Below are 27,432 nucleotides of genomic sequence, written 5' to 3' on the forward strand. Positions count from 1 at the left end.
CAATGATTCTGGTAGAAAGGCCGTGTCTGGCCAATAAGTTCCCGCTGGCTTCCACATACACTTCCTGGCTGCAATACAGAGTGGGATGAATATGAAGCCAAAACATGGGCACTTTCTTTTGTCCGAACTCTGAATCACTACATTCTATGTGGAGATTTAATATTTTGTTTGAACTCCTACCTCCACAGGTGGCTGAAGACTAAGAAAGTCGAATGTTTTGCTTGAAAACCTAGCGGTACTCCATGTACAATAATAAAGCATATGAGTACATTGCAAAACAGAGACAGAGTGACTCAGAAAAACAAAGAGGTCATTTCATTTCATCAGCTGACTGTACGGGATTGGCCTAGCTCCACTAAATAAAATCATTCTCTGAAGCATTTACTTGAAACTGAACTTTCACAACTTAATTTTTAGGCTTTTTTCCTGAAGCTTGAGCTGTTAGAAAATGGCCATGAAGCCTGTACGCCGAGTGACAAAAAAATCGACCAGATTCCTCTATCCAAGCTAACAGCAATAATAAACAAAATTACCTCTGTGGGGCTATTGTATTCTGAAAACCCATGGTGGCTCCTGTCAGAATACCCAAACAGCTGCATCTGGTTGGATAGCAAAAGTTAGCAAAAACTGTCTTCTTAAAACGGTTGGCCTGATGTTTATACCGACATAGGTGCAACAACCATTTTCATACTATATATTATAGTGTGATTAGTCATTCTGCCATTAGGTGGCTGTGTTCTTGTGTCATGTTATGTTCTTTCTAGTAAAACTACATGGTTATGATGACATTTCCTCTTTCTGTTTCTGCAATTTGTCAATAAATCAAGAACATCTTGACTGACAGAGTCATGTCTTATCTGCAGCAGCTTTTCAACAGGCTATGAGCCCTACAGCCCAAATACTGCTGCAGATACAAATACATCTCAGAGTTGATGCAAAGCAGTCTGTAAAGAAGAAAAAGATCCTAAAGCAGTGTTCATTTTCAGTCGCTAATCTGACAAACCAGAATTACCAGTTTTGGAAATGTAAAATGAAGATGCTGCTAATATGAGAGGATACATTGAAGTGGCTGCAAGAGCCTAGACTAAACCCATCTAGAGCTTATACATACCTCCCAACTTTCTGAAATGGGAATGAGGGATACCTATAAGCAAAAGTCTGTAGGTGAAGGACACGCACCCTGTCACCCCCCTCCAAAAGAGAACTGTGCAAAAAAAAGTTACCCACAAGTGATTTTTACCACTACTATTCCTTTATACTGACTTTTGGATTTTACGGGTGTAGAAATTAAGAAATCAGATACAATAATTAGTGCATTTTATTTATAACTATATAGATTAGACCATAATGAGGGACAAATGAGGGGGAAAGAGGGACAGAGGTACTTTGTTCTAAATCACAGATAGTCCCTCAAAATCAGGGACAGTTGGGAGGTATGGCTTGGTGGATAGAGAAAGATTAAATAGCTCAGAGTATTATATCCATGAGCATTAAAGATGATCAAATTGTGCAAATATCCAAATGTGAAACTGTAAAAAAAAATTAAAAATCCCCATTCACACCTATGTGATCTGTTATGCTTCGGCCATCTTCCAACAATGCATGACAAGAAGATTTACATCATTGTCCATGGGGCCAATTCCCCCCTTTGCAACAGGGTTCTGTGAAATTTGGAAAAAGATGCAGGTTCTTGCTTTGATGCAAACCCATAGAGTTCAACAGTGCATGAAAATGAAGAAGCTCACCAAGCAAGGATATGTAGGGACGGCATGAGGAGAGAAGAAGAGAGTCGATAACCAGCTTCTGATAAAGGGACAGCACCAGGGGTCAAGTCCTGGGGAAAAAAGTGTGGAAACTCCCATCCAAGATCCACTCCCCCACCAAAAAAATAAAAATTATACGCTCATATGCATAATTACTAAACCGCAAGTTTTAAGCAAGCTCTTTCTAAATCCCGCGATAACTCGCAGCAGACCTCCGCAATGTCTCCTGGGAACAATGACAAAAGCTCCCCGGAGGCATTGAGGAAGTGACGGAATACCCGCACACTACCTGATGAATCCATATACAGGAAGCGGCCAGTAACATAAAGGATTACTAAGGTTCGCCTGCCCCTGACAGTGACTCGAGCTGGGCATCGCCGCTTAGTGAAGGATTGGCTTGGGCGGCTCGGCTGCTCTGGTCCTGCAAAGGGAACTGAGTTCCTGCTGTGAAAAAAGTGCAGGAACTCCGTTCCCACGCTTTCCCGCAGGACTTGAGCCCTGGACAGCACTGATAATCTGGGCATTAACTACAAGTGTCCTGATTATCAGCGCAGTCCCACCTGTTCTGCCAATCAGTGCCAACCAGTGCTGCCAATCAGTGCCTACCAGTACTGCCAATCAATGCTCATCAGTGCCATGCTGTCTCATTTTATAAAGGCCTAAAATGCCGAAAGAACATCCGCATACTTGGACTGCCCGAGAGAGCTGAGGGCCCTAAACCAGCTGAGTTTGCTGAACGGTTACTGACCACTCTGTTCAACCTGGGTGACGTGCCGCCCACTTTCGTAGTGGAGAGAGCCCACAGGGTCCCGCCACTCCCTCAAAGGCCTGGGCCCCCCCGCGCCCCTTCCTGCTGCGGCTGTTAAACTACCATGATCGCATACTGGCGGCGGCACGTGCCATGCCTGAAATTATACGAGAATACCAGATTGCTCTTTTTCCCGGATTTCTCTCAGGAAGTACAGCAACGACACAAGTCTTTTACTGATGTGAGACGCCCCTTGGAAAAGGGAATACACTTTGGCCTTTTGTATCCCAGCAGACTGCGGATCACTGATGGCGACAACACTCGATTCTTTGACACTCCAGAGGCTGCGGCGGCGTGGCTGGACACCCAATAGCTCCATACAGCCATGGAAACATGGTCACCTACCTCTGGCAGGGAGCAGCTAGGTGCCATTTTACCCTTTAACAAGACTGTCTCCTGATGACTACCAGCATTACCCACTCTCTGTCCTCAGACCTTTTCTCCCTGCTCTTCCCCACTTTTGTCCTCATTGGTTGTCCGTTGTACTTTCTAGTTTTATATATTTTTTAATATCCATTTTTTTATTTTTATTTTTTTTGCTGGCTAGACTGCCGCTCACTCCTGCATGAGGAGCTTCCACAGTGACCATTGAATTGCCCCACCTCGGATGAGAAGTGCCCCCTATTGTCCCTTGTGTCTCTCCCCATTCGTTGGATCCCCTCCCTGAGCAGAGCCGGACTTCACCAGGGAGAACTTTGTCCACTTCCGGCTCGGCAGACCAACTTCTAGGGATCACAGTGACCTAAGGATTCTATTTTTTTTGTTTCAAGTTTTGGGACGAAACCTTGCATCAGTTTTTATGCAGGCAACTCCCCCGGAGTGATTCCAGGAGTGCAGTTGTCTGCAAGGGTGGATGGGTCTGGTGTGTCACAGAAATATAGTTAGTTGGACATGTAGATGGGTCAGTTCAGGCCCGTAGGCAGAGACATCATCAGCAAACAGGCAAAGGATTGGTCCAGGTAACAGACAGAAACGTGATCAATAAACAGGTTTATAGGGTTAATACAGGTGTCAGGCAGAGGCAACACTGCACTGGTATGGTGGTGATAAAAAACTCTGCTGCTGACTTACACTGGTCTGATGACACTTGGACAGGTGTGGAGACAATCAGGGACACCACTGCTGGCTTACACTGGAGTGGTGACTGGTGTGGCAGTGATCAGGGACACAGTAACTGGTGTGGCGTTGATCAGGGACAATATGATTGGTGTGGCAGTGATCAGGAATACTGTAACTGGTGTGGCGGTGATTAGTGACGATATGCTGGTGTGGTGGTGATTAAGCACAATATGACTGGTGTGGTGGTGATCAGGGACACTGTGAGTGGTGTGGCGGTAATTAGGGACACTGTGAGTGGGTAATAGTGATTAGGGACACTGACTGATGTGGCTGTGATAAGGGACAATGACTAGCATTACTGGTCTGGTGACATTGTACTGCTGTGGCAGTGATCAGAGAACATGGCTGATGGCATTGACATACAGTGATATCAGAGCAGCAGCCATTGTACATAAAATATTTTTTTTTTACAATATTTTCTTTTTACATATGGTCACCAGAGCAGTGTAGTGTTACCATACTGACACTGTACTACCCTGGGGGGAGATCAGGGTTTTATTTTTTTGTATTTAAGCAATCATACGTGCAGCCATTAAAAACTACTGTGTTGGCTATGCCGAACCAACCGCATTTGAATCTTTGTTGCTACAAAAAGAACCACTATCACACCCAATTTCTATAATTTATTCTATCCTTTTGCTTTCAATTCATCCAGATCTCCCCCCGTTTACACGGAAGTGGGAGAAAGAACTCCAAGAGAATATAGCTTTATCAGACTGGCAAAAAAGTTTTATTATGACTCATAAAACCTCAATAGACACAAGATCACAAGAAAAGGCATATAAGCTAGTGAGTAGATGGTATAGGTGCCCTTCTATAATGCATCAAATTAATCAAGATATACCTGACATCTGTTGGCGTTGCCATGAGGCAAAAGGTAGCATGCTACATGTTTGGTGGGATTGCCCACCGGTGAAAAAGTTCTGGAAACAAATTTTTGATTTATATGGAAAATTGGAGGGTATAGTAATCTGCGCATCACCCAGAGTGGCTCTCCTTAACATGACCCCAGGTTCCTTAAAAAAGGCAAGGGAAGAGGTGCTTGGACACTTTATTTCAGCAGCTAGAGTAGTTATTCCGCGATATTGGAAGACAAGGTTAGTGCCTTCCCTGGGGGAATGGGCGAAGGAATTGGAACGCTCTAGGGACTTGGAAAGCTTATTGGCCCGGGAAACGGGAAGGGAAGAGCAGTTTTTCCATACATGGACTGCATGGTCTGAATTTCGAAAGTCCGATGAATTCTCAAACTGGGTTAAAGGGAACCATTTAGACGAGTAGCCATGCTGGGGGGATTATTACTAGTTGATTATATCCCTCTTTTTGATATTTTTTTTTTTTTTTTTTTTAATCTTGCTTTTCTTTCCTTTTTTTCCCCCCCCTTTTTTTTTTTTTTTCTTCTCCCTCTCTCTCTCTCTCCTCTTTCTCCCTTCTTTTATGTATGTATGTTTGTCAGATGTGCCTGTCAAGATAATATGTACTACATATTTGTATGTTTGGATGTTATGACTATAGTAGTAATATATGTATACTTGGATACTACCAAAACTTAATAAAATTCAGATTGAAAACAAAAACTACTGTGTTGGCTGTGTTTGGCAACAGTTATCACATGGTACAGGGCCGCTATGACTGGCCCTTTACCATATGATTACTGACCAATCACAGAGATCACGATAGTTCTCAATGACATCGTTAATGGCAGCCATTGTTTGCTACTGGACATGTGATCACTGTGGTTGGTCATGGAACATGGTACAGGGGCAGAGCACAGCAGCTCAGTAGATTGATCAGTGATCTGCTGTGTCCAGTTCTGGCAGGATGTATGGTTGTGTCCTCCCAGAATGACACTTGTCCCACCTTCCATATATGTACAGTGGTTGGGCGGGATGCCTTTCAAGTATATGAATAGACAAAACCTTTTTTTTTTTTTTTTTTAAAGAGTAGGGAAAGGTTAAACCCCAGTAATTTTTTCTCTTGTTCTGAGGACAGCTCTAAAATTCTGGATGTCCTGGCACTATCTTTCTTGGTGATATAAGTGATCATATAACAGCTATGGTTTAAACTCATCTATAATGATTCCATGAAAGCATAGCACATGCTGTAGTGTTAATTATTGAATCAGAATAGCATTAGCTTTTAAAGTGGAGTTCCACCCATAAATATAACATTACATCAGTATTTTAAAAAAAATGTCATTAGTCCTTTAAGAAACATTTTTTTTTTTTTTAGATGCCTTCAAAGTGTTGTTGCTAGGCAGAATAGTTAATCTTCCCACTTCCTGCACCTAGGTGCTTAAGCTTCCTAACCTACACCGCACAGACTCCTGGGAATGTAGTGGGTGTAACTTTCCAGGAGTCTGTGCACTCCCCAGTCTCGAAGAATCATGTGACTTGGACAGCACAGGTGCTGAAACCTGATCTGACACTGCTTGTGCAGCACTGAGCATGTGCGAGATCTGCAAGGCTGAAATCCAGGAAGTCATACAGTCTGGCTTCATGATGGACACACTTAAGATGGCCCCAGTCAATTTCTATTTTATAAAGTGTCTAAATGCTGTAACAACCTAACAAAACGGACCTTAGTTTACAGACTAACTTTACTAGAATACATTAAGCTTGTGTATTACAGGGGTATTTATATTTAAAAAGTGAAATTGTGGCCGGAACTCCGCTTTAAGGCCGAGGTGGGAAAGCTGGTTAGTGGGGGGGCTCAAATAGTTTTCCTGGTGGCTCTGCTATAAAAGGTTACACTTCTGACCGAGCTGACTCTCAACATGCCTCATCACGGAATGCTGAACATCATGTCTACTACAAGTGGAAAGATACCGAGCATATTCTTCTGTCTAGGGAAGAGATGTACCTGGTTAGTGTTGTTATATAATATGACAGGTAACACTCATCCCAGAGGTTACAGCATGTACTGACATAATTGGTATTACCACGAGGAAGATAAACAGTCTATTGGGATTATTCATACTCTCAGCACCTCTCACTCCTATTCTTCATGACTGCTAACCTGTAAATGTACATATATAAATTGTTCAGACAGAAGTGCCGGTACAGGTTGTTTTTTTTCGAACACTATGTACAAAAATATCACATTGCAGCTAGTGACATGACATTAGAACTAACTACTCTTGTAGACTCTGCACAGGTGATACATTCTTGAAATTCCCAAAATGAATTGACCACAAGACATGGTTGTAGTATGACACTGTAAAATCAAAACACACAACGCCTATCTGTATATTATGTACAGTATATGATTGGAAGTAATTAGCACATATCTCAGAATCTACTCATCTACTGTTGTTTCTACTGATTAGGGACATCGATCGGTCTCCTCTTCCAGGCAGTCCCTTCCCCCTACAGTTAGAAACACTCCCTAGGACACACATTTAACCCCTTTACCGACACCTAGTGTTAACTCCTTCCCTGCCAGTGACCTTTATACAGTAATTAGTTGCTAGTCTTAGCTCACCACAGAGGTGTACAAATACCACCAAAATAAATCTCTATTTGTGGGGAAAAAAGTACATCAATTTTGTTTGGGTACAGCATCACACGACCGCGCAATTGTCAGTTAAAGCGATGCAGTGCCATATCGCAAAAAATGGCCTGGTCAGGAAGTGGGTAAATCCTTCCGGGGGGTGAAGTGGTTAAAAAGTGTTCCTTTATTTTTTTTGAGCTGTGTAATTAGCTAATATTTATTTACTTTTATTTTACATTTAGCAAAATCAGATACAGCAGAATGGAAACACAGAAGGAATTTCAACTGGATCTGCACAACAGACAACTCCACAGACACCACCTAACACTCCTGATCCTCGAAGTCACCCAAACCCAGAAACGATTGCACCAGGTGAGCGTTATTATATTAAACACTGTGGCCCAGATTCAGAAAGGACTTACAACGGCGCAGCGCCATGTACGCCATCGTAAGTCCTAATCCGTGCCGTCGTATCTATGCGCCTGATTCTTAGAATCAGTTACGCATAGATATCCATTTGATCCGACAGGCGTAAGTCTCTTACGCCGTCGGATCGTAACTGCATATTTTTGCTGACCGCTAGGTGGCGCTTCCGCCGAATTCCGCGTCGAGTATGCAAATTAGCTAGATACGCAAATTCACGAAAGTACGCCTGACCGATGCAGTAAAGTTACGACGTTTACGTTAGGCTTTTCGCGGCGTATAGTTACCCCTGCTATATGAGGCATAAGTGCGGCGTAGCAATGTTAAGTATGGCCGTCGTTCCCGCGTCGAAATTTGAAAAAGTTACGTCGTTTGCGTAAGTCGTCCGTGAATGGGGCTGGACGTCATTTACGTTCACGTCGAAACCAATGACGTCCTTGCGGCGTACTTTGGAACAATGCACACTGGGAAATTCCACGGACGACGCATGCGCCGTTCGGCAAAAATGTCAATCACGTCGGGTCACAGTAGATTTACATAAAACATGCCCCCTGATCAAAATTTGAATTAGGCGGGCTTACGCCGGACGATTTACGCTACGCCGCCGCAACTTACGGAGCAAGTGCTTTGAGAATACAGCACTTGCCCGTCTAAGTTGTGGAGGCGTAACGTAAAGCGGATACGTTACGCCTGCACAAAATTACACCGCTGACTGTGAATCTGGCCCTGTGATATTTTTTTAACTTGTGCTTTGAGTATTTTTAACTTGCAGGGTCTCTAGCTGATCATATTTGGCATGGATCAGTCCCATCACTAGTGATAATCAGCCATTAATGAGAGAATTATAAAAATGGCAACAAGCAAAGAAACTCAAAACTCATTGTAGATCAAAGAAATCATTTAAGGGATGTATCTTCTTGTCATACAAATAGGAACTTACCTCTCCATTTAAAAAAAGTGCAAAAAAAAAAATTCTCATGCCATGTTTATAAAAAAACAGTGGATGTCGGTGTACAACAATCAGGAGAAGGATGAACAGATGTCTAATTTTATATTGTGTGACACATCAGTTCTTTCTATCTATCTATCTATCTATCTATCTATCTATCTATCTATCTATCTATCTATCTATCTATCTATCTATCTATCTATCTATCAATCAATCTATCTATCTATCTTCTAAGTGTACAGTAAAACCTTGGTTTGAGAGTAACTTGGTTTGAGAGCGTTTTGCAAGACAAGCAAAATGTTTTAATAAATTTTGCCTTGATATACAAGCGATGTCTTGATATAAGAGTAGCGTCATGTCACAACTGAGTATAAAAGAGAAGAGAGGCGCCTCTAAGTGTAGCAATATGGTTACATTTAATGAAGGTACAACATTTAGCAACTTATTGCTACACTTAGAGGCGCCTCTCTTCTCTTTTATACCATGTAAAAACAATGCTTTGATATACAAGTGCTTTGGATTACAAGCATGTTTCTGGAACGAATTGTGCTCCCAAACCAAGGTTTTACTGTACTAAAAACCAAAATCATCCCCCCCACCCCAGCTCAGTCCTGGTCAATGAGGGGAAAGGAGACAGAATAAATGTTTTCTCTTACTTAAAGCAGACTAAAGAATTCATCTTAACCTAGGCAAATAGCTAGATTCAAAGAGCTGTGCCTATCTTTAGGCGGACGTAGCATATCTCAGATACACTACGCCGCCGTAAGTTAGAGCGGCAGGTCCTGTATTCACAAAGAAGTTGCGCTCTAACTTACGCCGGCGTAGTGTAACTGGGCCGGCGTAAGCCCGCCTAATTCAAAATAGGCTGCTTGGGGGCATGTTCTATGCTAAATACTCGTGACCCCACGTATTTGACTTTTCTAACGAACGGCGCATGCGCCGTCCGTGAAAGTATCCCAGTGCGCATGCTCTAAATTACGCCGCAAATAATCCATGCTATCGTCATGAACGTAAATTACGTCCAGCCCCATTCACGGACGACTTACGCAAACGACGTAAAACGTGAAAAATTAGACACGGTTCCGACGTCCATACTTAACATTGGCTGCGCCATCTTTTTGGTGGTTTATCTTTACGCCTAAAAACGCCTTACGTAAATGGCGTATCTTTACTGCGACGGGCGTGCGTACATTCGTGAATAGGCGTATCTCGCTGATTTACATATTCTAGGCGTAAATCAGCGTACACGCCCCTAGCGGCCATCGTAAATAGGCAGCTAAGATACAACGGCGTAGGAGACTTACGCCGGTCGTTTCCTAGCAACATTTAAGCGTATCTGAGTTTGAGCATACGCTTAAATGTTACGACGGCGCGGATTCGGAGTTACGACGGCGTATCTACTGATACGCCGTCGTAACTGTACCTGAATCCGGCTAAAAGTCTTTAAATTGGAGCTCAATAGCTGTAATGCTAAAAGGTATCAACTATTTTAAGGGCCCATGTAAAGCCACACCAAGTAAAATTCTGATTATTTTATAGTTATTGAACTTTGCATTAGCCCTTTGCCCTTTGTATTTTTTTATTGAATAAGCCTAATATTTTTCTATAGGTTTAAAAGATAATGAGGATAAATCTCCCCTGAATACAAACCAGATGATACTGATTACAGTTATATAATGCCGTAGTCATGCTGTGACACATTTATGATATGCTGTCAAGCATTACCGTAGAAAAGATAGCAACTACATTATTATAAAACATTTTTTTACGTTTTTAACATCTCTTTGATTTAAAACATTTTTTTTATCAAAACGGTTTTCATTAACCATAATAAAGAAGATTTTTTTTTTTCACTGATGCTTTCATTGGTGGTAAACAAAAGCTGGTACAAGCTGATTGCATATTACGTAACACATAATGTACAGATACGTTTGAATGAAAATTAGCACACTTGCCCATTTTGTATATTCTACCCTTTCATTATTCTTTTTAGTCAGTAAAATCATGCATGAGCAATCTCCACAGACCATTCCTAATAAGAGTTGTATGTATACAGCTGGCTGAAGCCATTAGATAGTGGTAGAATGCACACGCCAGCTGGAGAGGTCCTACTCTGCTCATTGAAATTTCCACCTGAAAAGGAAAGACTGGGGTATTGTATTCTAACCCGAAGCAAGGCATCACCAGAACACCAATTCCTCGCTCATTTAAACTTTATTTGGTCATCATGGAAAATAGCAATGTTTCGGGGCCACCTTTATCATACAGTATTGATGTCAGACATGACTTCTCTTCTTCCATGACATCATCCATATGATAAGGTGACCAGATTTTTAAAATGAAATCCGGGGACATATTTTTTCTTTCCAATAATGGCAACAATCAGCGACTCTCTGCCCGTCGCCGCCCGTCTCACAGCCTCTCAAGTCTTACTCTTCGGGCCCGGCTACTACTGGGTGGGAAACGGAGGAAGATCACTCCGCCAGGGACGGCAAGGGAGATAGGCAGGTGGCTGGCCAGGATTTGAGCCAAGGCAGAAGAACATGCGAGCGGAGCTGAAGAAATATTCCCTCCACTCCGACCAGCACATGATCATTAGAAAGGGGCACAGATAATGGGAAAAATAAAACCCCCCTATGCTAGTAGGCACGGCGGAGCGGGGGGGTGTAATTCATTTTTTCTTATTTTAATTCTGCACTGACTGTCTTTGAAATTGCCCCTGCCCCTTATTAAATCCAATCTGGGGACAAAACCAGGGACAGACTTGGTCCGGGGACAGTGTCCTCAATCAGGGGACTGTCCCCTGAAACCGGGGATGTCTGGTCACCCTACTATATGATCACTTCAGCACCCCCAACAGATTCACAGTCCAAATACCATCTGGTGTGCAGCTGGGACATCTCAGTCCTCTTCTTATTTGAAGATTTCCATAGACACACTCGACACATTAGAAGTTAGAATGACGGGGGATGGCGTGCACGTGCACGTGAGGACGTGGCGCGCTTGTAGGTGGGGGGAGTGAAGATCCATGGGATTGCCTGGCTGAAGGGACGGATCGCGCTGACTGAAGGGAGGAGACGGCAGACGGCAGCCTCACGCTATACGCTGACCACCGCGCCGAAAATTGAAGGACCCGCACGGATAACATCGCGCCGTGCTGGGGGGGTGGAGAGCCTGCTTCATTCACTGCCTGTCACGCCGCGACGGAGGCTCACCGGAACAGTCGGCAGTCGGCGAGGAGCGGGGACAGGCGGCTTGAAGGAGGAAGCAGGGTCACGTAGCAGGAGAACGGAGCCTGCCGCGCCCACATAGAGGAACATCTCCATCTCCGTCATAGGAAAGCTATAAGGTCAGCTTGGTGAAACCCCCCGTACAAAGGACTGGAAGAACCGAGGTAAGGTAGGGGGAATCTCCTGATGGAGAGGCAAAGGTGGGGCTGAACGTACTGCCAATCTGCTAGAGAAAGAGGTAACAGGTCTGACACTCCTTCATTGATTACCCACTCATTTAAAAGAAAGGGGGTCTAAATGGCGCTCTAGGAGGTGATGATTTACTTGAGACTGTATCAGTGAAGGAGCGTGCACACGAGAATAAGCATATAATGTCTGCAATATACTGTGTGAGGAACCTGTGAAAAACTGTTGAGAGAGGAACCGGACCATGGTCAAGGGTTAAAGAGGGACCAACAAAAACTGCAACCTCTCAGTTAAACTAATACATGCAAAAGACGCAAGCTATAAAACACATAAGGTATCTCATACAGTGTACTAACGTATAAAGGCTTTTTATACAGTGAATTTAAAACTGACCCTTGGGCCATTGAACCCAGAACTCTGTACAAACCCTTGAGAACGGTATGACATCCCATTGACTGTAGTACGGTCATGCACACGCACGTGGAAAGGCCAAGAGACAATTAAGATCAAACCGTGACAGGGTATCAGTACAAGGGGGGGATAGTGAACAAGGGCAGATCTGGAGGTGAGAAACACTAACAGACAGGGTCTCCAGCAAAAAGCATAGAGTACTTGAAATACATGGCGAGAGGACTCAAGGGACAAGACTTGTACTGCAGTGAAGGGGGCAAAAGGAGAGGACCTATGAAATCAACCTATTAAAGATAAGGACACAACACATCCCTCCCGTATAAAGGTTAAAGGGAAAAAAGGGAACACCTCAAAACCCCCTGTCCTACCCCGTCCGGTATACCATACTGGTTTGTACCCCTATACTGAGTCTGGTGTCAAATTGTTGGAAACAAGAGGTCAAGCTGGGGAAGAGAATTAGAAGGAGGGAGACTAACATGAGCAGAATGACGAGTAGATCAACAAAAGGGGGACCCCCAACTACTCCATGTAACATAACAGCAACAAGCTCAATAAGGCCATTTGTGACCAGAGGGGAAAGCCCGCGTACCTCCGGTTCCCAGGGATTAACAAAGCAACAACAAGTGAATAAAGTAAAAAAGACCGAAAATAAAAAACCCCAGAGTGATACTTCCAGGGAAACATCTATAGAGGAAGGACCTACAGGGAGTACAGGGAGTGGACTGGAGAGCAGCAGGATGGATGATCGAAGCGTAGACACTCAATCCCCCTCCAAGGGAGAAATGGCAGAGATGCTGTTAAAACTGGAAAACGCGATAAAAGGCGAAATACAGAACCTGCGGACGGATTTAGGCCATATGTTATCCAGAATAGAGGCAGTAGAGGAACAGATAGAGAAACAGGCACAAGAAGCAAATACATTCAGAGCCCAGATGGACCAGATCCAACTACAACAAAGACATATTCTCTATAAATTAGAGGATCAGGAAAACAGAAATCGGAGACAAAATTTAAGGATAAGGTCCATACCAGAGAGAAGGGGTGAGGACCTCAGGATAATAACGCAGAAGATATTTAATCCAATATTGGAAAGAACTGTAGAGAACCCAGTCGGGATTGAAAGGGTCCATCGAGTAGGAAATCCGAAAAGAGCGACCTCAGAGCGATCAAGAGATGTCATAATAAGGTTCCGATTCTATGAAGAAAAAGAGGCAATTTGGAAGAAGCTGAGGGGCCAATCCCCGATAGTGTTTGAAGGGATGGACCTGCAGATATTCACCGACGTGGCCCCAGAAACTTTGGCAAGGAGATGGTTGTTAAAACCGCTCCTAAAACAGATGATGGACTCGAATATCAAGTATAATTGGGGTTTCCCTGCCTGCCTAATTGGAACAAAAGATGGGAGATCTGCGACATTGAGATTTCCTGAGGACCTGAATGAATTCTGTAGGAAACTGGAGATCCGGGTCCCTGACATACCGGGTTGGGAGTAGGGGGCGGGGGAGGGGGGGGAGTGGAGAATGGAAGCTCCGCCCCCCCCTTGTTCCATACCCCTCTCTCTCTCAATTTTTATTTTTTTTTTTCTCTTAGCCGCCCCTTTGTGGGCCCTTTTTGAGGCCCCCGGTTTTCTTTCTGTGCTTGTTTTTCTTTTTTTGTTTCTTCTTTCCTTCTGACCTCTTTTTGTTTCTTGGCCTTCCTTCTGTTCCTTGGCTGGGCCCTGTGCCCCCCCCCTACCCCGGGGTGGAGAAACCGGGATGGGGGGGGAGATCCCAGACCCCACCCGGAGCAATCTGAACCAGGGCATGGAAAATGGTTCAGAGGTCTTAAATAGGCCAAATTGGGAGGGCGGGAGGGAGGGGAGGGGGGAGGGAGGGAAGAGAGGGGGGGGGTGGGAGGGAGGGGAGGGGAGGGGGGAGAGGGAGGGGAGGGAGGGGGGAAGATATCCTATCTCACCAAAACAATCGGAAGAAACTGTAACCAACAACCAAGATGCCGGTAATTAAATGCCTATCTTATAACGTAAAAGGCCTCAATAGTCCATCAAAGAGACATAAGGTACTAAAGGAACTAAAGAGGTATAGGTCAGATGTTGTCCTTTTACAAGAAACCCATCTTACATTAGGATCAAACATAAAGCTATATTCCCCTGACTTCCCCATATGGTACTATGGCGACACCATCTCTAAAAGGGCCAGAGGGGTAGCAATTGGGATAGCGAAGGGGATTAGGTTTGTGTTAACAGACCGATTGACAGACCCAGAAGGGAGATTCCTCTTTTTAAGGGGAAAATTAGAGGAGGAGGAATATACTCTTGTAAACATATATGCACCGAATACCTCCCCGATGAAATACCTCCAGGGAATCCTGGGGAAATTAAAAGATTTCAGGAGGGGAAAGATAATATTGGGAGGAGATTTAAATTTCTGTATGGACACAAAGGTCGATAAAACACACCAAACATTAGAGACTCAAGAAAGGCAATTAAGAAAGGTAAAAGGTAGTCTACATAGAAGCCAATTAGTAGACACATGGAGGATCTTTAACCCAAGCAAACGAGATTATACATTTTATTCTCACGTACATGAGAGTTACTCCCGGATCGATCACATTTTCATTGAGCATAGAATGCTAGATGCGGTGGTCGAGACAAAAATAGAGACCATGACGATTTCCGACCATGCTCCAATCAGTATATCCATAAATATTATAGGCAATCAAAGGACCTATCCAAATTGGAGACTAAATGAGAAACTACTAATAGAAGAGAAAAGTTTAATGAGGGTCAAAAAAGAATTAGAGGAATATTTTAAGATAAACAAGACAGATGATATTTCGGCAGCAACATTATGGGATGCCCATAAGGCGGTGATTAGAGGGGTGTTAATCTCCGAAGGGGCAAGGAGGAAAAAAGAAATGAACAGTAAGAAGGAAAAATTAGTAGATGAGATCTTCAATTTGGAACTAACACATAAGAAAAATGGTAAACAACGAGATATTTATCTAGATCTAGTTAACAAGCGGAACGAACTTAAAGAACTTATTGATCGGGAAACAAGAAGGGAATTTAACTTGGTGGCAAGGGAGAGATATAGGTGGGGAAATAAAACAAGCAAACATCTGGCTCGGATGGTACAAAAAAAGAAATCAAGGAACTATATAGACAAAATTAAAAACGAAAAAGGAGAGGTCTTGCACACAACAAAAGATATTGCTGAAACATTTAGATTATATTATGAAAAATTATACTCAGTAGAACAAAAAAACTGGCAAAAAGGGGAGAAAGACAAAAAAATCTCAGCATTTTTAGAAGAAGCAAGGTTACCAAAAGTCAGTCAAATAGACGCAGAGGGGATGGACAGGCAAATAACGGAAAACGAAATTAAAGTAGCATTATCAAGCTCTGCCTCAGGTAAAAGTCCGGGACCAGACGGCTTTACAGTAATGTATTACAAAAAATTTAAAGAGATACTTCTGCCAAGGCTATGCCAGTACTATAATGGGCTTGGAAAGGAGTACGAACTAAGTAAAGAGGCATCAGAGGCAACTATCACCGTTATCCCTAAGGAAGGAAAGGACATCGGAAACTGTTCAGGATACCGGCCGATATCTCTGCTCAATACAGATTTAAAACTGTTTGCAAAGGTATTGGCCGGGAGAGTTAAACAGGAAATGGCGAGATTGGTGTACCCGGATCAGACAGGTTTTGTCCAGGGAAGAGAGGGGAGAGACAATGGGGTTAGAACACTGTTAATCCTCCGGAAAATGAAGGCGGTGGGATCCCCAGGTCTACTTCTGTCGATAGACGCAGAAAAAGCGTTTGACAGGGTAGACTGGGGACTCATGTTGCTCACCCTGAAGGAAATGGGGTTTGGACAGAGGATGATGGAGTGGATTGGCACTCTCTACAGGTCCCCCACGGCCAAAATAAAAATAAATGGAAGTCTCTCTCAAACTTTCTTAATGAGAAATGGTACAAGGCAAGGGTGCCCTCTATCGCCATTACTGTTCGTGCTCACATTGGAACCCCTGCTGGCTAGGATCAGAAACTCTCAAAAAATAAAAGGGGTTAAAATAGGAGAGGAAGAACATAAACTTGCAGCCTTTGCAGACGACGTCCTATTCTATTTAATGGAACCCAAAACATCAATCCCAAACCTTCTAAACCTTTGCAGCGAATACGGAGAAATCTCAAACTTTAAATTAAACATCACAAAAACGGAGATTATGAGTATAAATATAAGCAAGATAGAAGAACAACACCTGAAAATGAAGTACAAATTTGCTTGGGTTAAAGAACTCAAATACCTAGGAATACTGCTAGCAAAATCGACTAGGGAGATGTATACGATAAATTTTATCCCTTTATTAAATGAAATTAAGACAGAAACAAAAAGGGTGGAAAATAGGGCAATATCATGGATAGGACGAATTAATTACTGCAAAATGGTCATTTTGCCAAAAATTTTATATAAGTTCCAGATGATCCCCATTGCCCTCCCCGGGACATTGTTCTCGGCCCTTAGAAAATTAATAATGAATTATATTTGGAGAAATAAGAAGCACAGGATAGCACTTCAGACCCTAAAACAGCCAAAAAAAAAGGGTGGATTAGCGGTCCCCGATGTTAAGAGATACTATGAGGCGGTGATATTAACAAGAGTGGTGGAGTGGGCCAGGGCTAGTAAAGAAAAAAGGTGGGTTAGTGTAGAAAATGAATTGTCACAGGCAAGGTTAGATAAGATAATTTGGAACCCTCCACAATTTAGGACAATAGATAAAAACGCACACGAGATAACTAAAAATGCACTTAAAGTTTGGGACACGGTCTATAAAAAAATTGTGAAAGAGTACAATTCACCCCTTATATCACTAAAGAATAATGATTATTTTGCACCAGGTAAAACACAAGTGGGGGGAAATTGGATTAAAATGGACACTATACAATTAAGGGATATAATGAAGGAAGGGCACATTTTAACACTACAGGAGTTGAAATTAAAAAACTCCCTCCTGGAAATTAATGAATGGAGATATCGGCAATTAAACCATTTTATCCAAGATCTTCCACACCCGTTGAGGTCGGGAGATCAGTTATTGGAATTGGAAAAAATATGCTCTACAAAAAATGCCAGAGGATCTATCTCGGGACTATATAAGATGTTACTGAAGATGGAAGAGCAGAACATACCCCCATTCATTAAAAAATGGGAAAGGGAACTAGGGACACATCAGGATAGGACCACAATAGAGAAAATGCTGACCCTGACACACTCCTCCGCGGTGGATAGCCGCACAGCAGAGATGTGTTTTAAATGCATAGCCGGATGGTATATGACACCAGACAAATTAAAAAAGTTTAAAGAGGGACAGACTGGAGAGTGCTGGAGGGGATGCGGTTTACCAGGAAATATGGCACACCTGTGGTGGGGATGCCCTAAGATAAGGAGGTACTGGGAAAAAATATTGGCTTGTGTCGAAGAGATTACAAAGAAAAAGATAAAGATGGACCCTTGGGTTGTTCTGTTCCACGGGGGGGAAGAAGGCATTAAAAGTTATAAAAAATCGCTAGTACCACACCTATTGAATGCTGCCAAAAGATTAATTCCAAGGGGCTGGCAAGAGGTGGAATGCCCATCGATCTGGCAATGGATCGACGCGGTGGAAGAAACGTATAAAATGGAGGAACTGCAGGAGGACATGGAGGGTAATAACATATTACAAAATATGAAATGGGAAAACTGGAGAACTTTTAAGAAATCGTGGAGTTACGCGGAAAAATTAAGAGAAGGCACTTAAGGCCATTTTTGAAAAATCAGAGAGAAGTAGAGGTATAAGGAGATTGTTTTGGTGTGATGGGAGGGGGGGGGGGGGAGGGAAGGGAAAGAGGAAGGGAAGTATTAAGGGAAAACTTTTGTATATGGTCAGCAAAAGAAGTCAAAGATGTACTCAAGAAAATAATATAAATATATATATAAAAAAAAAAAAAAAAAAAAAAAAAAAAACACAAAAGTGGAAAACAAAACAAAAACAACTAGCATATAAAAAAAAAAAAAAAGACACTAATGATGCAAAACCGAAATAGAGATGCAATGGGCTGGTACGCAGAACATGAGCATGTAAATGCACACTCTATGAGGTGGAGTCTGAAGTATTCTATAAAAAAAAAGAAAAAAAAAAAAAAAAAAAAAAAAAAAGAAGTTAGAATGACTATACAGCATGCATGTACAGTTATTTTATGTAGAATGTTTGGGGAGCGTCATGGTTCTTTGATATCTTCTTTCTTTCTTATCTAGGATACACTGGTCCACTTAAAGAAGTGCCACCAGAAAAATTTAATGAGACAGCAGTTCCTAAATACTATATGTCCCCCTGGCAAGAAGCTATTGTCAATGAACCTGAACTACTGGAAGATTTGTACCCCAAGATGCCCACACCAGGGGATACGATGCTGCCTCCTGACTTCAGAAGTTTTAACAGGTAGATGTATTACATTTCTGTACTACTCTGCAATACTGTCTTCAACACTGCCAGCTATGGGGTTGTTTAAAAAGAACTCTTGCCAAATAGAATTCAGCACTTTAGGTATAAATGTAATATATTAATCAATATATATATATATATATATATATATATATATATATATATATATATATATATATATATATATTTATTTATCTATATAGATACAGATATATATATATTTGAGTTTTGTGTCGTTCAAGAAGTTACTATTTCACCAGATATTGCCATCTAAGGTTTATCCTTCTTTGACCAGATGAGTAGAGAAATTAAACAGAAAAAAAGATGGTCAGGGTAGTGATTTATGAACACCATGTACATGTACTGATGCAGTCTTCGATCTTAAAAGTATACTTAAAAACATCTATGTAGTAAAATATAAAAATGATAAAATAAAGATTAATAAATACATAAAAATTATTTATTGAATGTCTTATAGGGATTTCAGGGCAATCGTTACGGATGGATATTTATAGATCTTAGCTCTATGTTGTGAAATTGGTCTGTACATACTGTATGTGTCAAGTGTATTTTATTGTCATTGCAATGTGTTATATACACACAGTATGTTTATGTATACAGTATACACTATATATATATATATATATATATATATATATATATATATATATGTATGTATATGTAGCACCACCCCCGAAGGAGCTGCTGGTTTGTTTTGGGTGGCATGTTACCTCTGTATCTTCGCTGTCTAGGGTATTGAATGAGAGCTGTAGTAAAGTCAATGTCTACACGACAAATGTATTTTCTGTGTTTTTATTACCCAGCCTAGTAAAAACAATATAAAGTGTGAAAAATTCAGCGCTGGGAAAGAAAAACTTAAGTAAGACTAATAAATGCAAGCCAGCACTGAGGATAAATTCATAAAAATTTCCCAAAATGCATAAATAAAGTGAAAGAGTGCGGCGCAAACAAATGCTAATGAAATGATTATAACAATGAATGAGTTAAACAATGTGAACTGTGAAACCATAAATAAAGTGAACCAGTGAAAAACAATGTCCATGTGTCCAAAAAGTCCTTATAAAGTGTATTACAGTATAAATAGAACATCTTGGGGTGATCTCGAACAGTTGCCAACACCCCTGATAGACAGGAAATTGTGGAGAAACCCCCAAAGTGGGGCTTTTTAGGCAACAATATTGGAAGTAGTCAAAGTAGTACAAAATTGGTATGTTTTAATGTTCAAAAAAAAAAAAGAGAAGGAAAATAAACATATATCACACAGAAATGTTTAAAAACAATACATAAGGGTGTATCAGTAGAAAACAGAGTCCATAATACAATTACAAGGCCCTACGCGTTTCGGATTTCCCTTCTTCAGGGGCCGAAGTATATGAAGTCAAAGGTATTTTGAACACTTTTCTAGAAAAACAGAAAAATAAGCATAACATATATGTTGCAAATAATGACATACAATAAGAATAAATACATCAAAGGTACAGATAAAAACAACATACCACTCAGGACGCTTGATCAACCTTGCACACCCCAGAAAGAGACACCGCTAACAGGACACAGAAAGATTCCTCAAGATGGAAATAAGAGGAAAAGACGCTGGCAGTCTTGAATCGCAATAAAGCAAAACCTCGGCCACAGTAGTCATAGACACTCATGAGCCGAGTGTAAGCTGGAACAGCGTATCACAAAGCAACGTGTCACAAAGCAACAGCCAATCGAATCCATGAGGGATTCGATTGGCTGTTGAGTCACCTCGAAACTATAAATACTATGCTATTGGGGACGTCCAGTGTACTCCCTCCACCCGACGCTGAAGAAGTCCCGCCCACGGGACGTAACACGTACATAAGGGGAGGAGCTATGCAGGACGTCACCCCGATCATCGCCGTCTATTGCTTTGTGACACGCTGTTCCAGCTTACACTCGGCTGAGTGTCTATACATGTGAGTGCCCATTTTTTATCCTTTATACAGCAATAAATCCTTTTATATACAGAGAGCACTAGATATCCTCTATTTTTTTTCCTATGTGTGGTGGTCTGCTGATACCATTTGTGGTATGGGGTTTTCCATTGGAGGTCTGATGTGATTGCTGATTACTGCAGATATGCTTTGTGACCTTCACGGGTCGAAGCATTAAGGTGAGAGTCCATCTTGCATGCGGTGGTGGATTCCCTATCGGTGTTTCTTCTTCACCTTCACTCCTGCTGGATTTGTGTTTTAATACACTTTATAAGGACTTTTAGGACACATGGACATTGTTTTTCACTGGTTCACTTTATTTATGGTTTCACGGTTCACATTGTTTAACTCATTCATTGTTATAATCATTTCATTAGCATTTGTTTGCGCCGCACTCTTTCACTTTATTTATGCATTTTGGGAAATGTTTATGAATTTATCCTCAGTGCTGGCTTGCATTTATTAGTCTTACTTAAGTTTTTCTTTCCCAGCGCTGAATTTTTCACACTTTATATTGTTTTTACCAGGCTGGGTAATAAAAACACAGAAAAGACATTTGTCATGTAGACATTGACTTTACTACAGCTCTCATTCAATACCCTAGACAGCGAAGATACAGAGGTAACATGCCACCCAAAACAAACCAGCAGCTCCTTCGGGGGTAGTGCTACATATACATATATATATATATATATATATATATAGTGTATACTGTATACATAAACATACTGTGTGTATATAACGCATTGCAATGACAATAAAATACACTTGATGGTGATGTATGGTGGGACGACTGCCCAGCTCAAGGGCGGGAACACAGCGACCTCAACTAATGGCGTCTGCCCCTTAAATACCCCTCCCCAGCATGCACAGCGAGGTAGCCCAACCTCCTGATAGGCTGCTGAGAAGTGATACTCAAACACACTTGACCCCACTGCTGCCACCTGCCGTCCGGGGACAAAAGGATAGCACACAGTACAGACAAGCTAGAGCAGAGACCCTAAATTTAACCAAATAACAGGTTCAGTGCCAACTATCTCTCTGAACTTCCCCTAAATTTAGAATAGCACCGGCTCTGAAAATAGCCAGGCGCTACATATATATATATATATATATATATATATATATATATATATACACACTGTATATATACTGTATGTACTGTACAGGGAGTGCAGAATTATTAGGCAAATGAGTATTTTGACCACATCATCCTCTTTATGCATGTTGTCCTACTCCAAGCTGTATAGGCTCGAAAGCCTACTACCAATTAAGCATATTAGGTGATGTGCATCTCTGTAATGATAAGGTGTGTGGTCTAATGACATCAACACCCTATATCAGGTGTGCAGAATTATTAGTCAACTTCCTTTCCTTTGGCAAAATGGGTCAAAAGAAGGACTTGACAGGCTCAGAAAAGTCAAAAATAGTGAGATATCTTGCAGAGGGATGCAGCACTCTTAAAATTGCAAAGCTTCTGAAGCGTGATCATCGAACAATCAAGCGTTTCATTCAAAATAGTCAACAGGGTCGCAAGAACCTTTTATAAAAACCAAGGCGCAAAATAACTGAGAAAAGTCAAGCGTGCAGCTGTCAAGATGCCACTTGCCACCAGTTTGGCCATATTTCAGAGCTGCAACATCACTGGAGTGCCCAAAAGCACAAGGTGTGCAATACTCAGAGACATGGCCAAGGTAAGAAAGGCTGAAAGACGACGACCACTGAACAAGACACACAAGCTGAAACGTCAAGACTGGGCCAAGAAATATCTCAAGAATGATTTTTCTAAGGTTTTATGGACTGCTGAAATGAGAGTGAGTCTTGATGGGCCAGATGGATGGGCCCGTGGCTGGATTGGTAAAGGGCAGAGAGCTCCAGTCCGACTCAGACGCCAGCAAGGTGGAGGTGTAGTACTGGTTTGGGCTGGTATCATCAAAGATGAGCTTGTGGGGCCTTTTCGGGTTGAGGATGGAGTCAAGCTCAACTCCCAGTCCTACTGCCAGTTTCTGGAAGACACCTTCTTCAAGCAGTGGTACTGGAAGAAGTCTGCATCCTTCAAGAAAAACATAATTTTCATGCAGGACAATGCTCCAGCACACGCGTCCAAGTACTCCACAGCGTGGCTGGCAAGAAAGGGTATAAAAGAAGAAAAACTAATGACATGGCCTCCTTGTTCACCTGATCTGAACCCCATTGAGAACCTGTGGTCCATCATCAAATGTGAGATTTACAAGGAGGGAAAACAGTACACCTCTCTGAACAGTGTCTGGGAGGCTGCGGTTGCTGCTGCACGAAATGTTGATGGTGAACAGATCAAAACACTGACAGAATCCATGGATGTCAGGCTTTTGAGTGTCCATGCAAGGTGGCTATATTGGTCACTGATTTGTTTTTGTTTTGTTTTTGAATGTCATAAATGTATATTTGTGAATGTTCAGATGTTATATTGGTTTCACTGGTAAAAATAAATAATTGAAATGGGTATATATTTTTTTTTTGTTAAGTTGCCTAATAATTATGCACAGTAATAGTAGTCACCTGCACACACAGATATCCCCCTAAAATAGCTAGAATAAAAAAATAAAAAAAAGAACTACTTCCAAAAATATTCAGCTTTGATATTAATGAGTTTTTTGGGTTCATTGAGAACATGGTTGTTGTTCTATAATAAAATGAATCCTCAAAAATACAACTTGCCTAATAATTCTACACTACCTGTATATGAATTGGATTAAGCAATGAGACTCTGAATTTGGCTAGGCATGGTCAAGGTACTGTAAATCACAGATATCATGTTAGGTAATTAAAGACTAGGAAAATGTAATAGGTTATTTTTGGCAAGAAAACCACTTGATATTGTGTAACTGTAAGCAGTCAAGTAACAGTGCACAATAGCAGAACGCGTGCACTACTTTCTGAGTATCAAATATGTGAGAGGCATTTGAGGATAATACGGTCTTATGAACAGCTGTTGGAACTAATTATTAAGTATGCTGTGATGTCAGCTCCTAACTGATTCATGGAAAAGAGGGAGAACGTCTCCTATGGGAAAACAATGTACCATAAAATGAATGTGATCATAGCAAAAGTACCAACAGTACACTATATTTGAAATGTTTGTTTCGTTCCTTCCTAACCACCATCCCAGTGTTGCCAACCTACCAGATTGATATTTACTGGCACAACACGCAAAATTTACTGGCACAGTAATGATGTTCTCCAATAGGATGGATCTATGATGTCCTTTCATTCCAGAAATAGGTTGAATTAAGCTGGGTGTCGTTTAAAATAGAAAAGGACCAGAACAGTAGAATGTGTAGTCAACCCCACAACAGGTCCTTCAAAGCCTCAGAATATTACATCGACTTGATTATTCCAAACATGGGATCATGGGGTCTCACTTTCTAAAGTCAAATAGTGTCAGGGGATACAATAACTCATGTGGCCTCTATAACCCTGGTAGCTTTAGGTACTGTACAAGGGACTCTCGTTGCACCCAGCCAGCTAGACACTGCTGAAACGAGCGGTCAACTTACTTAAGATAATGGGAGTCACAGTACTTAGACTGTTACTAAAGCAAAAATGTTTACATTCTGGATAGAGTAAAGCCTCATACACACGATCGGACTTCCAACAGACTTTTCCATGCATTTTGCTCCGAAGGGCGTTGTCCGTGAACTTGGTATGCATACACACTTTAGGACTTTTTCAGCCAACAAACACGAACGTAGTGATGTAATAGACGCACTACGTGTTTTTTCTGCTCTTTACCGCCACCCTTTGGGCAACTTCTGCTATTGTTGTCTGATCTTTAGCATTGGTTCTGAGCATGCGTGTTTGTACTTTGGACTTAAAGGGTCACTAAAGTAAAATTATTTTTTCGCTAAATAGTTTCCTTTACCTTACTGCAGTCCTGTTTTCATGTCCTCATTGTTCGTTTTTGCTATGATGTTGCTGTAATCCTTCTCTGTTCTGAACAGTCTGTTTCCTGATGAAAAAAGTCATGGGAGCTTTCTCTCTGAAATATGACTTGTATAAAAGTGTAAGAGCATAGGAAATATGACTTGTATAAAAGTGTAAGAGCATAGGAAATATGACTTGTATAAAAGTGTAAGAGCCTAGGAAATATGACTTGTATAAAAGTGTAAGAGCATAGGTAATATGACTTGTATAAAAGTGTAAGAGCATAGGAAATATGACTTGTATAAAAGTGTAAGAGCATAGGAAATATGACTTGTATAAAAGTGTAAGAGCATAGGAAATATGACTTGTATAAAAGTGTAAGAGCATAGGAAATATGACTTGTATAAAAGTGTAAGAGCATAGGAAATATGACTTGTATAAAAGTGTAAGAGCATGGGAAATATGACTTGTATAAAAGTGTAGGAGTATAGGAAATATGACTTGTATAAAAGTGTAAGAGCATGGGAAATATGACTTGTATAAAAGTGTAAGGCCCCATACACACGATAGAATCCATCCGCTGAAAAATCCCAGCAAATGGGTTTCAGCGGATAGATCCTATGGTGTGTACACTCCAGCGGATCTGTTTCCGCGGATATTTCTGCCCTGGGATGGATTCCAGCAGATCGAATATTTGCTGACATGCCAAACAAATCTATCTGCTGGAATCCATCCCAACGGATGGATCCGCTGGTCTGTATAGACTCACCGGATCCATCCGTCCGAAGGGATCCCCCGCATGCGTCGTAATGATTCGACGCATGCGTGGAATTCCTTATATGACAGCGTCGCCGTGTCATAATCGCGGCGACGGCGCGACACGTCATCGCCAGAGGATTTCGGCGCGGATTTCAATGCGATGGTGAGTACACTCCATCGCATAGAAATCCGCGGAAATCCTCGAGAGGATTTATCTGTCGAAACGGTCCGCTGGACCGTATCCGCGGATAAATCCTCCCGTGTGTATGGGGCCTAAGAGCATGGGAAATATGACTTGTATAAAAGTGTAAGAGCATAGAATTTATGACTTGTTCCAAGTAACAGTTGAGTGATTATAGGAGATATTCCATGCTTCTGTACATCCTTTGTCTGCTTGGCTGTTGGTAGTGGCGGTACACTTGGCAGACCATAATAACCAGCCAAAACAAATGATACTGTCTGGGGTGGATATCAGGATTTCGATGGTGATCTTTCCACACACCTGCTACAGTTATGACAAGCCTGTCTGGCTTTAAGCCAAGTGTCACTTGATCTAAGCTTGATTTGTCATGTATTCCTATGGAGGATCTAACAGAGGGCAGGTGTCATTAGCAGCAGTGCCATGTTACCCTTGCAGCATTCTCCACAGACATCCCTAGCCATGGTATTTGTTAACGTTATTCCTGTTGTTTTTGTGCCATAGCAATTGGCAACATGCTTACATAAATATAGTTACTGGGGCAGATCCACAAAAGAATTACGCCGGCGTATCTATTGAGACGCCGCGTAATTTTAAAGTTCCCGCGTCGTATCTTTGTTTTGTATCTACAAAACAAGATACGACGGCATCTGGGATCGATCCGACAGGCGTACGTCTTAGTACGCTGTCGGATCTTAGGTGCATTTAGATGGCGCTTCTGTCGAATTCCGCGTTGAGTGTGCAAATTAGCTAGTTACGGCGATCCACGAATGTACGTCCGGCCGGTGCATTTTTTTACATCGTTTGCGTTGTTTACGTCGGGTCACAACGTATTTACATAAAACACGCCCCCATTACATCCATTTGAATTCCGTGCCCTTACGCCGCCAAAGATACACTACGCCACCTTAACTTACAGCGCAAATTCTTTGAGGATTCGGAAAAAAAAAAGTTACGGTGGCGTAGTGTATCTTAGATACGCTGCGCCCGGCGGAAAGATGCGCGGAGGTACGTGAATCTGCCCCACTATGTTTACTTCGGTAACAAGGCTGAAAAAAGACATCAGGTTTATCATTTCATTTCCTGCATCTCCGGTTCATAGGAAGGCCATTATTGCCAATTTTGACATACAGGAGCAGAACTAATTTTTTGAGGACCCCTCGAGGGTAGTGTGCTAAATTGCAAAACAACAACAAGAGAAGGGCGCACCGACCTAGCGCATTACCACAATACATTTTATTTGAGAATAAAAACCTTTGTTATATCCACAAATGCATATCAATCGCCTTCAGGTCTGCTCTAATCTGCCAATAGTGTAGGAAGACCAGGAGGCATCCGTGGTGGCCGACACGTTTCAAGGGCAAACCCTCTTCATCAGAGCCAAAGTAGTGAATTACTACTTCTCAAATAAAATTTATTGTGGTATTGCTTTAGGTTGGCGTGCCCTTCTCTTGTTGTTTTGCAGTCTATAAGGATACCCATTGTCCTGGGGGGGCAGCAAGGCCGCTGGCACTGAGGAAGAAGTCCTACACTGTACTCCTTTCAGTTCACCATTTTAGTGCAGAAGAGTGGCTTTTGAATGTAGTTTGCTAAATTCCCTGAATTAGAATATTTCCTTCTCAGCCTTTAAAAGCGCATCTTGGAATTTTATTTATTGCAAGAAAATTATCCACTCTTTTTTTTTAAATTACACATTTGTATTGGTCATGACTACCTCATTTTGTAAATCATTCA

At 41.8% G+C, this 27,432-nt stretch overlaps 1 protein-coding gene across 1 annotated transcript in view; it reads left to right on the forward strand.

The window, feature by feature from the left end:
* Positions 1 to 27,432, forward strand: part of MYOZ2 (myozenin 2) — a 142,169-nt gene that overhangs the window by 107,246 nt on the left and 7,491 nt on the right. Inside the window, exons 5-6 of the mRNA XM_040347172.1 lie at positions 7,422 to 7,551; positions 18,672 to 18,855. Of these exons, the coding sequence (XP_040203106.1) occupies positions 7,422 to 7,551; positions 18,672 to 18,855 (314 nt within the window). The remainder of the gene's footprint in view (positions 1 to 7,421; positions 7,552 to 18,671; positions 18,856 to 27,432) is intronic.

The sequence above is a fragment of the Rana temporaria genome, chromosome 1 (genome assembly GCF_905171775.1).
Source record: "Rana temporaria chromosome 1, aRanTem1.1, whole genome shotgun sequence".
Lineage (NCBI taxonomy): Eukaryota > Metazoa > Chordata > Amphibia > Anura > Ranidae > Rana > Rana temporaria.